We start from the raw sequence: 17,264 nt of genomic DNA, 5'->3' as shown, positions 1-17,264 counted from the left end.
CAAGGGTGAAAATAAAGAGGAAATTAGGAAAGCAAAATGAGGGCATGACAAAAATATGTGCAAGTAAAATTAAGGAAAACCCAAAGATGTTTTATAAATACACGAAGAGTCAGTGGATAACTAAGGAAAGAGTAGGATCACAGAATCACAGAATTTTAATGGCACAGGAGGCCATTCAGCCCATCATGTCTGCACCGGTTCTCCAAATGAGCATTATGACCTAGTGCCATTGCCCTGCCTTTTCCCCATACCCTGGCACATTGCTTCTATTCAAATAATCATCCAATGCCCTCCTGAATGCCTCGATTGAACCTGCCTCCACCACACTTCCAGGCAGTGCATTCCAGACCCGAACCACTCGTGTTGTGAAAAAGTTTTTTCTCACATCACACTTGCTTCTTTTGCAAGTCAATTTAAATCTGTGCCCTCTCATTCTTGATCCTTTTACGGCCTCCTTCTGTGCCATTAAGATTCTGTGATTCTGTGATCCTACTCTTTCCTTAGTTATCCACTGACTCTTCATGTATTTATAAAACACCTTTGGATTTTCCTTAATTTCAATGGGAACATTGAAAGATCAAAAAGGTTAACTTGTGTGTGGAGGCAGAAGACATGTGCATGGTTCTCAATGAATACTTTGGGTTGTCTTCACAAAGGAGAAGATAATGTAGACATTGGGATGAATTTAGTCAGGGTGACAGGAGACCCGAAAGCTTTGGGGGGGGGGGGGGGGGGCGCAGGCGGTGGGGGACTAGGGAGGGAAGAACCCTGCCTCGGTTTTTTATGGGCCTCCGGCTGCATTTTGGGCCCATCCGGCAACTAATTAGTTGGCTCCCATCCCTTTAAGGGCGGAGATCCTGCCTCCGAGGGCTGTTGGCCAATCAGAGGGCCAGCAGCCTTCAGTCTCAGCAGCAGCACTGGGAGCAGTGGCTACTGCTGGGACTGCATCCAGCTGAGAGGAAACCACCCTCACAAAGAGGTGACTGGATCATTTGGCAACTTCAGCAACATCTGCACGAGCACTCCCACAGTCAGAACCCTTTGGCTCTACGATAGCTTGTGCTTTCTCCTCTGATTTCCAAATACTTGTAAAGCACATTGAGAAAATCAGCATTAAGGACTTCACAGGTCTCACTGTTTCCATCAAATCTGTTCTCACACAACAGAAGACAGGCAGGTGTTGACAATGGTGAGGAAACTGCTCTCTAATCTGCTCTAAAGCTTTCTGCAGCCTCCCTTCACCGACTAGTCAGGAAGAAAACTTGTATAGAGCCAGGCAGCCCCTGCAACTGCCTATGTTTATGGGCATCTCCTTCTGGTTATGAAAGCTCCACATCACTCGCAATGGGTTAATGCTGATGCCTTTCTCCAGGGTAAAATTCTGCAACATGCAGATTGCCATGGTGAAATGGAAGACTTTAGCAAACTATATTATAATGCATTGTCTGAAAAGTCTGGGTAATGGAAGAGTCATTTGCGGGTCCAAACTGCAAGCTTAAGTTTTTTTAAAATTCATTATAAGGCTGTGGGTGTCACTGGCTTGGCTGGTATTTATTGCACAGCCCTAATTGCCCTTGAGAAGGTGGAGGTGAGCTGCCTTCTTGAACTGTTCCAATCTCTGTGGTGTAGGTACACCCACAGTGCCGTAAGGAAGGGAGTTCCAGGATTTTGCCCCAGCGACAGTGAAGGAACGGCGATATATTTCCAAGCCAGGATGGTGAGTGACTTGGAGGTGAACTTCCAGGTGGTGGTGTTCCCATCTATCAGCTGCCCTTGTCCTTCCAGGTGATAGTGGCCGTGGGTTTGGAAGGTGCTGTATAAGGAGCCTTGGTGAGTTCCTGCAGTGCATCTTATAGATGGTAAACACTGCTGCTACTGTGCAGAGTGGTGGAGAGAGTGAATGTTTGTGAATGTGGTGCCAATCAAGCGGGCTGCTTTGTCTTGGAGAGTGTCAAGCTTCTTGAGTGTTGTGGGAGCTGCACTCATCCAGGCAAGTGGAAAGTATTCCATCACAATCCTGACTTGTGCCTTGTAGATGGTGGACAGGCTTTGGGGAGTCAGGAGGTGAGTTACTCGCTGCAGGACTTCTAGCTTCTGACCTGCTCTTATAGCCACAGTATTTATATGGCTAGTCCAGTTCAGTTTCTGGTCAATGGTAATCCCCAAGATGTAATAGTGGGGGATTCAGCGATGGTAATGCCATTGAATTTCATTGATGGTTAGATTCGCACTTGCTGGAGATGGTCATTGCCTGGCACTTGTGCGGTGCGAATGTTACTTGCCACTTGTCAGCCCAAGCCTGGATATTGTCCAGGTCTTGCTGCATTTGGACATGGACTGCTTCTGTATTTGAGGAGTCGCGACTGGTGCTGAACATTGTACAATCATCAGCGAACATCCCCACTTCTGACCTTATGATGGAGGGAACATCATTGATGACGCAGCTGAAGATGGTTGGGCCGAGGACACTGCCCTGAGGAACTCATGCGTGATGACCTGAAACTGAGATGATTGACCTCCAACAACCACAACCATCTTCCTTTGTGCTGGTATGACTCCAACCAACAGAGAGCTTTCCCCCTGATTCCCATTGACTCTAGTTTTGCTAGGGCTCCTTGATGCCACACTCGGTCAAATGCTGCCTTGATGTCAAGGGCAGTCACTCTCACCTCAGGAGCTCTGCTCTTTTGTCCATATTTGAACCAAGGCTGTAATGAGGTTAGGAGCTGAGTGATACTGGCTGAATCCAAACTGAGCGTCAGTGAGCAGGTTATTGCTAAGCAAGTGTCGCTTGACAGCACTGCTGATGACCCCTTCCATCACTTTTCTGATGATAGAGAGTAGACTGATGGGGCAGTAATTGGCCGAGTTGGATTTGTCCTGCTTTTTGTGTTCAGGACATACCTGGGCAATTTTTTACATGGCCGGGTAGATGCCAGTATTGTAGCTGCACTGGAACTGCTTGGCTAGGGGCACGGCAAGTTCTGGAGCACAAGTCTTCAGTGCTGTTGCCAGAATATTGTCTGGGCCTATAGCCTTTTCAGTATACAGTGCCTTCAGCCATTTCTTGATATCACATGGAGTGAATCAAATTGGCTGAAGACTGGCATCTGTGATGCTGGGGACCTCCGCAAGAGGCCGAGATGGATCATCCAATCGGCACTTCTGGCTGAAGCTTGTTGCAAATACTTCAGACTTATCTTTTGCACTGATATGCTGGGCTCCGCCTCCATAAGAATGGAGGTATTTATGGAGCCTCCTCCTTCAGTGAGTTGTTTAATTGTCCACCACCATTCACGACCAGATGTGGCAGGATTGCAGCACTTAGATCTGATCTGTTGGTTGTGTAATCGCTTAGCTCTGTCTGTCACTTTCTGCTTATGCTGTTTGTCACACAAGCAGTCCTGTGTTATTGCTTCACCAGGTGGACACCTCATTTTTAGGTTTGTTTGGTGCTGCTCCTGGCATGCCCTTCTGCACTCTTCATTGAACCAGGATTGATCCCCTAGCTTGATGGTAATGGTAGAGTGGGGGATATGCCAGGCCATAAGGATACAGATTGTGTTCGAGTACAATCCTGCTGCTGCTGATGGCCCAGAGCCTCATGGCTGCCCAGCACTGAGGTGCTAGATCTGTTCAAGATCTAATCCATTTAGCATGGTGGTAGTGCCACACAACACGATGGGGGTATCCTCAATGTGAAGACAAGACTTTATCTCCACAATGACTGTGCGGTTGTCACTTCTACTGATACTGTCATGGACAGATGCAACTGCGGCAGCAGGTTGGTGAGGATGAGGTCAAGTTTGTTTGCCCTTTTCTTGATTGCTGCATTGCATCTTGATATTATACATGATGCTGCCACTGTGCATTGCTGGTGGAGGGAGTAGATGTTTAAGGTGGTGGATAGGGTGCCTGTCAAGCTGGCTACTTTGGCATCAATGGCGTTGAGCTTCTTGAATGTGGCATCAAGGAGCCCCAGAAAAATTGGAGTCAATGGGAATCAGGGGGAAAGGTCTCCTCTGGTTGGACTTATACCTAGCACAAAGGAAAATGGTTGTGGTTGTTGGAGGTCAATCATCTCAGTTCCAGGACATCACTGCAGGAGTTCCTCAGGTTAGTGTCCTAAGCCCAACCATCTTCAGCTGCTTCATCAATTACCTTCTTTCCATCATAAGGTCAGAAGTGGGGATGTTCGTTGATGATTGTACAATGTTCAGCACCATTCACGACTCCTCAAATACTGAAGCAGTCCATGTCCAAATGCAGCAAGACCTGGACAATATCCAGGCTTGGGCTGACAAAAGGCAAGTAACATTCACGCCAAGCAATGACCGTCTCCAACAAGAGAGAATCCAACCATCACCCCTTGACATTCAATGGCATTACCATCACTGAATCCCCACTGTCAACATCCTGGGGGTTACTATTGACCAGAAACTGAACTGGACTAGCTATATAAATACTGTGACAACAAGAGCAGGTCAGAGGTTAGGAATCCTACACGGGTAACTCACCTCCTGACTCCCCAAAGCCTGTCCACCATCTACAAGGCACAAGTCAGGAGTGTGATGGAATACTGTCCACTTGCCGGGATGAGTGCAGCTCCCATAACACTCAAGAAGCTTGACACCATCCAGTACAAAGCAGCCCGCTTGATTGGCAACCCACACACAAACATTCCCTCCTTCCACCACCGACACACAGTAGCAGCAGTGTGTACCATCTACAAGATGCACTGCAGGAATTCACCAAGGCTCCTTAGACAGCACCTTCCAAACCCACAACCACTACCTCTAGAAGGACAAGGGCAGCTGATAGATGGGAACACCACTACCTGGATGTTCCCCTCCCTTCCTAACAGCACTGTGGGTGTACCTACACCACATGGGCTGCAGTGGTTCAAGAAGGCAGCTCACCACCACCTTCTCTAGTTCAACTAGGAATGGGCAAAAAATGCTGGCCCAGCCAACAAAGCCCACATCCCTTGAATGAATAAAAAACTTGCCAAGGCTCCTTCAACCTTCCAAATTCATAACTTCTGACACCTCGAAAGACAAAGGCAGCAGATGCTTGGGAACACCATCACATTCAAGCTCCCCTCCAAGTCACACACCAACCTGACTTGGAAATATATCGCCATTCCTTCACTGGGTCAAAATCCTGGAACTCCCTCCCTACCAGCACTGTGGGTGTGCCTGCACCTCAAGGACTGCAGCGGTTGAAGGCGATAGCTCACCACCACCTTCTCAAGAGCAATTAGGGATGGACAATAAATCCTTACCATGCCAGCTATGCTTACATACAATGAATAAAAAAAGCAAATCTGCACACCTTTAACATTTTCCAAAATGTTGCATACCAAATAACAGACGTCAGTTGCACAAAACCCAGAAATATGCATGCAGTCTTCAGGGTTCATTATGCTGCTTAATACCATATGACAATAAGCATCTTGTTGGCTTTCGGTGAGGCTGCTGAGAGATGATCTCCTGCCTAACCAAAAGTGGATAGGCTTGGGGGTGGCAATCGATTTTGGCAATTTCTGATCATACTTCCAGTGCCTAATGCTGAACTTACACTGCCACTGCTAACATAAAGCAGTGAAGTACATCTAAAAATCTAGACTGGAAGAGATGCAATAAATTATTACGTTGTAATAAATTTATAGCTTCATGGTGCTGATTTTTACTTTCGGTGGACTTGAGGTGTACGGTGGGCAGTGACTGTGTCACCCACTTAATGTCCTTGTGTGAGGTCTGAGCCATTTTGATGCTTGGGCTTCATTTGCAGGGAAATACAATGGTGTGATCATTGAATCAACACTCAAAGGCAGCGTAGCCGAGCAAAGGAGGCACACAAAATTCGGCGACTTCTCCCCACAACTGGAAGTGAGAGCATAACAAGAAAGGCAACCTTGGGAAGTGGTGGGGTGGTGGGGCAGGGGGGGTAGGAGGTGTGGGGGTGGAGTCTGAGGGCATGAAGGACCAACAGTTAATGGGGAAGATTTACGTAGGCTTTAATGCTCCTTCTGATTCCACAAATATCTTTAAAACGTAATGGTCCCATTTTTCTGAGCACCGATCACTCTACAGTGATCTCTTTAAGGATTAATAGTAAGGCTGCTCTACATCTAGCACCAATGGGTAGAGTGTGTGCTGCACACACTCTGCTCATTAGGACTGGAAAATTGCATTGAGATCCTATATACGGTACATCTTGGGACCCCTACATGCATGCCTTAATATGGTGTCAGCTTGATCCAGGTAGTCACTCTGGCTGCCTAATTCCAAGGCCACCTAGAAATGTCAGTGGGCCTATTGGGAGGGGAACAAGGCAATAAGATCAGCGCTGCAATTTTTTGAGTGCTACTGCCCTGTTCCTTCTCAATGGTGATAGGGAAAATTAGCCCCCATAATTATGTAAAAACAAATTTGAACAATTCATCCTAAAAAAATACAAAATATTGCATCTTTTATTTTCTGTTAAAAATGGTGTCCTGTAATCACACAGCTACCAGCATCAGTCTTCAAACGTCCCTTGAAAAACTGACACAGCGCTGTTAAAAATCGATTATAAACCTATTATTGATATTGCTAATGTACATTTCATATTTGCTCATCTAAATCAATTTCCCTCTGACAATAATTTGATACAGTGAGATGATTTGATTTTACAAATAAATGTTTGCTATTATCAATATAGATTACTTTATATAATATGTCTTAAGCACAATCACAATACCTCGTGAGTGACCTGTTGGGATTTCTTTTCAGATTTTTGCAGGTCTTTACTTCCTCGTCGCTTTAATGAAGACTACAAGGGAAAAGAAATCAGATAATCATGATGGTAATTTTCAATTTAACCACTAGTGGATGGAAAAATATTCATTACTATTTAGCATAGTCAAATAATACATTCATGAAAATTCCTTTGAAACTTCCTTGCCATCAGTACTACACCCTTCAATGTTCATTTGTTACATTTTATTTAATTTTAGTGCATGTATAGATTCTAACAACAAATTAGCAAAAAAATCAGCACACAATAAGTAATGTTTCTTCATATTCAACTCAGTTTTAACAAGCCAAGTGAGATTAAAAATACAATTTAAAATATTATGGGACCAAATTATGCAATTCTTACCCCAACATCTAATGCTACACATGCTAAATTTTAAGGCAAATGTATTATCTTTTATTTTTATTTAGCTGTCATGTTTTATGCTAAAAAAATATTTCATTTGTATATGTGAGGTATTTAAATGGGCTGCATTTTGTCCACTGCAAATACATTCAGATCTTTTATATCATTCTCAACCCCCTAAGCTATACATTTTTCTCAGCTGCCCTTCATAAAGCTTAACATATTACGCCTATCCATCTATGTTATATATCACATTCAGTAAACAGTACATGCATTTCATTGAAAACTCATTACAAGTATCTCCAATACCTCCTATTCCTGTAGGAATTGCTAATAATATGTATTTTCAATGTTAAAAATACCACACAGTGTGAAAAATAACAGCTGTTTTTTTATGCTTGAGAGTATATTATTCATAGTATGCAGCTGGCTGACAGGTTTACAAGAATCATTCAAAATATTTGCTGAATTTCTTTTAGGCCAGCATCTTTTTTCTCAGTAACAAGGAGGTTGATTTAAACTGGTGTGGGCTTTAGCCAGTTACACATTTCAGGCCCAGGGTATTTTAATTACCAAGCTTCATTTAAATGCCAGTGGTGTGGAACAGGTGTGAAGAGGGTGCACAGCAACTGGTAGATGAAGATCAGGCAGCCAAATGTAAGTGACAAGGAGAGGGGTTCCTGGAATTTAATAGAAATGAAAATCGGGAGAGATGTATAACAATGTATAACAAGATGGTTGAATCGATGTCACCCGTTTTACACTGCCACCAAAATCAAAATTATGCCCAATGTTTTGTAAGTATTGGGCATAGTTCAGTAGGTCTTATTAAAGTATTTGTACTCTTAGGTAGTTCAACAGATAGTATTTATTAACCACTAGAAACTATATACATAGGTACAATAAAGGTCCACACTAGGAGCTGTCTCCATGCTTGCTTCTACACACAGCTCTGTCCAATACTACACTGACCCCCTAGGTGCAGGTCATGTGTTCTCTTACATCGCTGTGTGGCGTTGCTGTACTCAGGCCCACATTAACCCTTTGTGTGCCAGGGCCTTATACCATACCTCGACCCAAGTCTTTATCCAATGTATTTACAAGTTATCCCAGTTTACCCCATGTACTGTATTACATCATTACTAACACCTCATCTCCCATTCAAGTCTTTGAGTTCAGAGGTTCAGGCAGTCTCGAGACCTTATAACCCTTCCACATCTTGTCCTCACCACTGTTGGAGGAGCGGCAGGCTCTGCTAGTAGAGGTAAACTTTGTTGAATTGGAGGTTGTTCAGGCATTTGGGTGTCTTTTCATTCTCTTTTTCCTTTCTTTTTGGCATTGAATTGCTCTTTTTCGATTCCCCAATTGTAGTGATCAATGGCAGTTGGTTTATCCTGCTCTTTATGGGGTGAACCATCTCTGGGCTTGTCCCTATAGTGTTTTTTCCTCTTCTTCCTTTATGCAGCTTGGACGCATGCTGGAATGGAAGATGGCTCTTCCTGTTGTGATGGTGTGACCTGGTAGTAAGCTCACTGTTGTGTTTGGCTCTGTGGTGTGCTGTCGCCAATGGATGGCTGCTACTCAGTTCCAGCATTGCTTGTGGCCCTGTCATGCAGGCTGGGGATGGCAACATCTGCTCTATGGTCTCAGGACCTAAATCTACAACTGGCACTGGAGCCAGAGGTTGAGGCTCTTCTCATTGCTGATTCCTCTCTTGACTGTCATCTGCTCGAGGTGTCATGGTATCCATCTGAGTGATTCACTGTCTGACCAATGTGGGGCTTCTGGCACCTGTAGCAAAAGTGGACAAACCTGCTCTGCAAACAGAGAAGACAATTCAGAGCTGAAGTCCCAGTCAAATGAATCTTTCTTGTTGGATGGAGCTCTCAGGAACTTGCAGTTCTGTATAATTTATGACAATAGTTGTCTTGGCATCTTTTGCTGTTTTGAGAAGATTCAGGACGACACAGGTATCTCTGTTCAAGAGGAAAAAGACTGGCTACAGATGACATACATCAGCTGAAAGGTTTGTTTGCTGCCATACCTTAGTGGTTCCAGAATCATGCCTGTGACCGGAAGTCAGGTTCCTCTAGGCCCATAAAGTGGTGCGTCTGTTGTTCCGAGCCAGAGGTCTCTCAGCCATAGTTCTTTGTCCAATAGGAACACTGGCTCCTGTGTCCAATTACATTTGTGAAATGGCCATTAACTGAGATGTCCGCATTCCAGAACGAAAGTCCAGGATTTTTGGCCTTACCCAAGAAGTACAGTTGTGTGTCCTCTTGGAGTGCTGTCTCGAAATCGTGAATCCGCTTGGGATCTTCTGTGTGTTTAGGTGTTTTGGCTTTGCACAGCTTTCCGGAGTGTCCTATTCAGTTACATTGAAAGCATTCGGCTGAAATTGTCAGATATTGATCATGTCTGTGGGGACGCTTTACTCCACAATGCTGGCATGGTCATTCTGTTGATTGGGTAGGGTATTGCTTCCTTTCACCTGGAATGTCCCTGTTTCTGTGCCGTTTCACTAGCTGGACAGTGGAGTTTACTTTGTACCATGATTTGCATTCTCCCCTTATTTTGGAGCTGCAAATGGATTTCAAATCGCCTGAAAATCTGAATGGCCTTCTAAAGGGTTTGATTTTCCTTTGCTTGAAGTATGTCTGAGAGTGCGTCTGCCACTCCTACAACTATTCTATCCCTGATTAGCTCAGATTTCAAGTCACCATAATCACAGCGTTCAGCCATTCTGTACAGCTCAGTAATGAATGAGTCAATAGGTTCCCCTGACTGCTGGACACATTTATTAAATTTAGACCTTTTATTTAGCAGTATTTAACTTTTTTCAGAACCTGTGTTGTTCAGGAATTTTAAATTTTTTGCTCACCTCTGCTAGGTCTGCTGACTATGCATACTCTGGGCATTGAAGTTGGACTTCCACAGGATTCAATGGAGTCTTCTGCTTTTCTCTGGAATTTCCTTCTGCGTCTTCGCTTCTTGAGGTTTTCATCAGGTCAGAATGCTTCTTTGACTTTTTTCTGCGGTTTTCCAGTGTTTTAATTTTCTTCTCCGTTCTATGTGAGGATTTGAGTTGTTCAGCCATGTTGTAAGTTGTTGGGCTAGTTCAGTAGGTCTTATTAAAGTATTCGTAGTCTTAGGTAGTTGATTAGTAAGTATTTATCAACCACTAGAACCTATATACATAGGTAAAATAAAGGTCCAAACTAAGAGCTGTCTCATGCTTGCTTCTACAGGTGGCTCTATCAAACAAGGCACTGACCCTTAGGTGCACGTCATGTGTTCTCTTACATCACTGTGTAGGCAGTACTCTACTCAGTCCCACATTAACCCTATATGTGTCACACCCTTCTACTACACAATGTATGAGTGAAATAGAGAGAAACAAAAGGCAATGCTCCAATTGCTTACATTTGTTTTGTGTTTTGTAAAGTTTCAAAAGTGTTCTTGACTAAGGAAGTGAAAGGCAGAATTAGAGAGAGGGATGAGGGTGAAAGAGAAAGACAAGAGGTAAACACACAGAAAGAGGGGAAAGGAGAGACCGTACTTTTAAAATCTAATGTTAATTACATTTTCAAAATGATCAATTGAATTTTGAAGCCATTTGATTATCCACCTCTATTTTCTTGACAGAAAAAGTCATTGCTATTTGCATGTAACTTTGAGCTAGAAGGGGATAGAGACACAAACAGAAAGATGCAAATAGAGAGAAACACATTAGAATTTCTTTTGTTAATGTTGAATTTTGAAGACAAACCAAGCTTTTGAGGGAAACAAGTAAGAAAGAATATTAGGAGGGGAGGGGAAGAGGGAAACCTCTTAAGAGAAAAGAGCTCTACACTTTTCATTACACATTCCTGCAGGAGTAACTGAAAAAAAGAGAAGTGGATTAAGGGATAGGGTAGAAGAAGGTAACAATAGACCAAGGGGGCGGGAAGGAATAGCAGTTGAATGGGTTACTCAAAGGCAAAGAAAGACCGAGGACATGGAGGGAGAAGAAAGGGTAATGGGAAGGTACAGCAGTGGCGAGAAGGCCAGGGGAGGAATTTTCCGTGCCCGCTGGCATCGAGCGTACTCGGTGGCGTGAGCGGACAATATAGCAAGAAGGTCAGAAATCGGTTTCATGGTGTCGTGAAACCAGTTTGCGATCGTCTGCTCAGCCCGTCAATGGCGGACCGTGTTTCTTGCCATCGGACATCAGGAATCTCATCGTAATACATCTGCATATCATTATAAGCCCAGCCAGCCAGCCAGAATCATCGCCCCACGCTGGATGGTCCACGCACATCGGCATGAATGCACACTGACGTCTGTCACAGCAGTATGTATAAGGCGTGCACTTGGTGTGCTGCACTTTGAGGGGAACTCAGAGGTGAGTGCACAGTATCGGTACGCAGTGCTCACCTGAGGCACCTGTTGGACTTCAAGGTTGAGGCCCATTGCAGGGGCAAGGTCTGCCCTGCAGTTGAAATAACTTGGGGGTCGGGGCAAGGGCTGCCCTGTGGCTGAAGGTATTGCACAAGCACGTGCGAGGTGAGGGGGAGAGAAGCGGCCACGCATTAGGGAAACCTGTATAAAGTGACCATTCCTCTGCAGCTGAGGCAGTTCAGACGCAGCCACATTGACATGCGTGGAGTCAGATCTCTAGTTTATCTGCCCACTCAAGCAACTCAGGGACATGAAAGTGCCACCAAGTGCTCCAGAGCTTTTCATCCCTTGGGTACAAACTGCAAACTAATGAGTATTTTAGTGGACTGCAGAACAGTTGGACAACTGGGCACATTGTACAATCCCCTTGCTAAAACTGGCCATGGAGCAGTCACTGCTGGAGGTGCTCACAGCCCCTTGCAATGTCAGCATCCTGGTTTGGACCAGTCTCCCCCATGGTTCAAGCTAACAGTGCAGCCTTGCACTAATAAAAACAGAAAATGCTGCAAAGACTCAGCAGGTCTGACAGCATCTGTGGAGAGAGAAACAGAGTTAACATTTCGAGTCCGTATGAATCTTCTTCAGAGCCATACGGACTCGAATCATGGGCCAGAATACTGCCGTCGGCATGGTGGGGGGCGGGCCCGATGCGCAAAGTGACGCGAGATGATATCGAGCATGCGTCCCGACGTCATGGCGCATCATTTAGATATTTCACTCGGCGGACACACTCCGGAGGCGGCTGCACACCCGCCAAACTGTCAACGGCCTACTAAGGCCATTAAAAAAAAAATTAAACTTGTTAGTAATGCTGCCCATCCAACCTTAAGGTCGGCAAGCAGGCGAAGAGCCCAAGCGGCCTTCGCGTTTTTCAGGAAGCCTCATCCATGGGTAGGATGAAGTTTCCTGAAGGTTTAATAAAATAATTAAATAAATTTTGCGAAATACACAAACATGTCCCAGCGCATGTGACACTGTCACATGAGGAGACATGTTTAAATAATTTTTTAGATCATTTATTGAAAATTTTCATTACCAACTTAATCTCCCTGAGGCAGCTCAATGCCTCAGGGAGGTTTCTGCGCTCTTTTGCGTGCATGCATGAAAGAGCACAGGCCCCGACTCTCCCTCCTCCCCCCCGCCTGCATAGGTAGTGCTGAGCGCTACCAGCCACGTATTATGCTAGGCGGGCTTTAATTGGCCTGCCCATGTAAAATGGCAGCGCGCAGCTGATCGCGGGTGACAATCCGCACCGCGCCCGCCCTCGCCCACCCGGCACAGGTAAGATGCAGCCCATTAACTCTGTCTATCTCCCCACAGATGCTGTCAGACCTGCTGAGTTTTTCCAGGATTTTTTGTTTTTATTTTAGATTTCCACCACCCGCAGTATTTTGCTTTTATCTTAGTGCAGCCTTGCAGTGCAGGTTAGGAGAATGCCTGCACCTGAGCTGAGATACAGCATGCAGTCCAATGGGCAAAGCTGCCGCCAATCGGTCAGGTAGAGTGAGGCAGAGGTGGTTAGAGTTTTGGGCAGCCTTGCAGCGCAGTAAACTCTGGCCATCCAAGTGGTAGCCAGCACTCTCCAGAATGCATTAAGGGGCCTTCAGACTTAACCAAGAGAGGTTCTTAGAACGCCCAAGCTAACCCACACATCTCTCTCTTTCCTTCTGCAGGAGGAATACATCAGGGACATGGAGCCTGGTGAACTAGCTGTGTACCTCATGGCGTACAGAGAGCGAAGACGACAGAGAAGAGCATGATGGAGGTACCTTGTTGCATAGAGGGAGGAGCAGTGCCCTCAGGAAGAAGGGGCAGCTGAGGCTCCTGCACAGGCTGCTGAAGAGCCACAGCGAGCCGTTGTCAGTCGGCGCCTAGCTAGATCCAGGGTCTATAGATGCCACCTTCATTCCTGCAGATGACCGACAACTAATGTCGCCGAAGGCTGCACGTTACGGTGCTGAAGGTGAGGAGGTTCTCGAAGAGGGTGATGATGAAGCGGCAAGGTGATGGCGTGGTAGGCGAATGAGACCCCATCCGCCATGGAATCGGCGTGCTTCCTGGAAATTCATAATTAATGAGGCGGGTTTGGTACGATACGGCGTGAGAAGCCGTTGTTGCAGTGGGCGGGTAATCTGGGACGATTCCGCCCAAAGGATATAAGCTAATGGGCCGTAACTTCATCAGTGTGGCAATCAGCATCAAATTACCACTCCATGCCCACTTACCTATGCCAAATCTCTTCCATGTCAGCCTCGCCCGACCTTTTAACTCAGGTCCGGCAAGATCCAGGCAATGCAGCTGTCTCCGAAGTCCAGCACCATCGAATTGAAGGAAGACACACCCCCTTTTTTACAGCACTAGCTGTAAGTGCCTAAGGTCAGGTGAGGATAGGGGGAGGAGGTTGGACATCAGGAGGGGCTGGGTGGGTTGGACATCGGGAGGGGGTGCAGCGGGCCGGACATTTATGGGGTTGGGGGTGCTGGACATTTGTGGGGTTAGGGTATTGGACATTCAGGGGGACTGGGAGTGGGTCGGACATAGGGAGGGCTGGTGGGGTCGGACATCGGGAGGGGGTGGAGCGGGTCAGACATTCAGGGTTTGGGGGGTGCTGGGGGTTCGGGCATGGAGGTGGGGTGGGGTGGATAGGACATCAGGGGGACTGGGGGGGATCGGACATGCACGTGGGCTGGGGAGATTGGCATTTCGGGGAGTGTGGATCAGACATGATAGTTGGGGATTCGGATCAGGTCAGGGGGTAAGTGTTGGGCCCCGGACGGGGGTGTCATGTGAGGAGTCCCATACAGGTGGGCGGAATCCCATGGGGGGCTGGCGGGTGGGGAATACTGTGGCAGGTGTGGTTAGTCACAGGTGGGGGAGTCCACTGGGGGGTCAGGGGTCGGGGGAGTGTGGGGGGAGTCCTATGTGGGATCGGTCTGGGTCTTTACAATAGTTACCCAGAAGTTGGAAGAGGTTTCAATTCTTCTAACATTTTCTGGATAGCTATTGGTATAACCTCGGTGGAACTATCCGAAGTTTGCGATTTAAGCCGCATTTTCAGATGGTACCCAGTGCAGCGCAATTGTCCAGAGGAAGTGTGCACTTCTGAGCAATTGCCGTACAAACCCTTACCTGCTAGAGGGATTCCCCAGTGCAGCTTTGGGGTACCTCCCCAAATCCGACACTGGGGAGCTCGGAGGTTACGGCCCATTAATCATGTAGTTCGCGAGTTTATTATATAAAAAAAATTGTTTAACCTCAAAAATGGATCAGATATTTTTAAATATATACAGTCAAAAGTGATGATTGATAAAAATAATTCTTTACCACCAATTTCTATTTTATTTCCTAATCACCAACAAAAAAACGCATTTATTTTTTCACATCTGTTCCTGATCGCATGTGCTGCTTTAGTCTATCTGTCATTTCAGAAAAGCATGATAGCAATATATTTATATAAGTACACCAGATACCTGAAGTAAAAGCTTTGATAATTCAATCCCCATCTCCAGTTTATTTTAAAGTATTGGAAAAGGCAAATAAATTCTCAAATCCTCAAAGGATAAGTGGGCAATCCCTCTTAACCTTCAAACTATAGCTTACATTCCAGAAAAATCTGCAAACTGTGCATGCTTAGAATGCATAGATGTGATTGAAAGTACCATGGGATAAAAAATGTTAACTGAAGCCCAGCCCTTTAAGACAGACGGCCACCTTCAAAACACTTCAACGAAAGCATTAAAAGACACAAAGAGCAATGCAATACATTTAATTTCTTACAACATTTCCTTGAAATCTTTAATGCGAAAATTGAAATTACAGCTAATGAAGAAAAAAGGGAAAATTAAAAATATTCAGAGGGAGAATGCCAAATCTGTCCCATGTTACCACCTGGTGACCACAGCAGGGAACTACAGAGTCACAGGCTGTCACATTAATGAGAAAATACTGGAAACACGAAGCAGGCCTGGCACCAGCTGTGGAGATAATCTGATGAATGATCACAGGCCTTAAACGTGCAGGCTGTTTCTCTCTCCTCAGATGCTGCCAGGTCTGCTGAGCTTAAGAACATAAGAAATAGGAGCAGGAGTAGGCCATTCGGCCCCTCAAGCCTGCCCCACCATTCAATAAGATCATGGCCGATATGCCCCAAGCCTCACCTCCTCTTTCGTGCCAGCTCCTCATAGCCCTCAACTCCCCGATATTTCAAAAATCTATCTACCTTATCTTTAAATACTTTCAGTGATCTAGCCACCTCTGAGGTAGGGAATTCCAGGCATTCACTACCCTATGAGAGAAGAATTTCCAACATTTTCTGTTTTATTTCAGATTTCCAGTATCTGCAGTATTTTGCTTTTGAGTGGGAAAATCCTAATGTGGCAGGACAGGAGTCACTAAATCTGAACATAATTAATATTGAAATACCCACATGCCATGTTGAAACAGGAAAGGTGACAGGAAGTACCATATATGTATTTCCTGTCATCATTCTACATGTGTGTCTGCTGTGGCTCAGTTGATGGCACTCTAGTCTCTAACTCAGGAGCTTGGCCAGATGGATCACACCTCCCCGCCCCGGAAGAAAATCCGGCATAGAGCCTGCAGATTGCCAGCCCATCCCACAGCCATTACGCAGTGCAGGTGGGACAGTGTGGGACTTCCGCCCCTCACTGGGGAGGATGTCCCGCCCTCAGAAGCTGCTGGCCAATCTAATTGGCCGGCAGGTCCATCAGTCCTGGCAGTGCCAAGGGCATATTAGTGGGCACTACCAGTACTGCAACCAGGAGCAAGAAGAAGATCCATGAATCCCAGAGCCAGGTAAGTCTGGGGTTTTGGGCAGGGTGTGTTTGGGCAGTTTAGTAATGGGTGCATGGGGGTCGTGTCTTTTATAGAGCAGGCAGCGAGGAAGAGAACTATTATCTTAGGGGGGGGTCTGCCCCCCGGAAGAGCAAAGGGCACCCCCCTGAAGTTCGTGCACTCCCTTCCTTCCCTCTCTTTGAAAAAGTTTTTTTTAAATGGCTTGCCCACTCCCACCCAACTGCTCATGCCAGCCGCGTTATGGTGTGGGCAGTGTATTATCCAGGTCAATTGACTTGTTAACAAGCTCAATTGACCCCTAATAATTTATTTAAATATAGCAGACAGGCTGCCGATTTCAGCGCCCACCCACCCCCCATATTATGCGAGTGGGTCCTATTTTTCGTGCCACCCCCAAATCCCCAACATCCCCCCGCCGAAAACACACCCGGCAGGGACACGTAAAGTGCAGCCCCAGGAATCAATGCTGACATTCCAGTGCAGTACTGAGGGAGTGCCACAATGTCAGAAATTGTACATGATGCTAAACCAAGGCCCCATCTGCCCTCTCAGGTGAATGTAAAATAACCTGTGGCACTATTTCGAAGAGGGGTAGGGCTGTTATCTCCAGGTCCTGGCCAATATTTATCCCTCAATCAACATCACAATAAAAAGATTATCTGGTCTTTATCACATTGCTGTTGATAGGAGCTTGCTGTACATTTACTGGCTGCTGTGTTTCCTACATTATAATGACTACACTTGAATAGTATTTCATTGGTTATAGAGCCCTTGTGATATCTGGTGGTCATAAAGGGAATTATATAAGTGCAATTCTTTCTTTTTTTAGTGTATAAAATGATCATATTCGCAACTTAGCAGGA

General features: G+C 45.7%; 1 protein-coding gene across 1 annotated transcript in view; it reads right to left on the bottom strand.

The window, feature by feature from the left end:
* The window catches only part of mtcl3 (MTCL family member 3), a 73,137-nt gene that overhangs the window by 19,944 nt on the left and 35,929 nt on the right, over nt 1-17,264 (bottom strand). The window contains exon 5 of the mRNA XM_078542135.1: nt 6,745-6,816. Within this exon, the coding sequence (XP_078398261.1) occupies nt 6,745-6,816 (72 nt within the window). The remainder of the gene's footprint in view (nt 1-6,744; nt 6,817-17,264) is intronic.

The sequence above is a fragment of the Cetorhinus maximus genome, chromosome 5 (assembly GCF_964194155.1).
Source record: "Cetorhinus maximus chromosome 5, sCetMax3.hap1.1, whole genome shotgun sequence".
Classification (NCBI taxonomy): Eukaryota; Metazoa; Chordata; class Chondrichthyes; order Lamniformes; family Cetorhinidae; genus Cetorhinus; species Cetorhinus maximus.
This window is presented reverse-complemented; position numbering and strand designations above follow the sequence as displayed.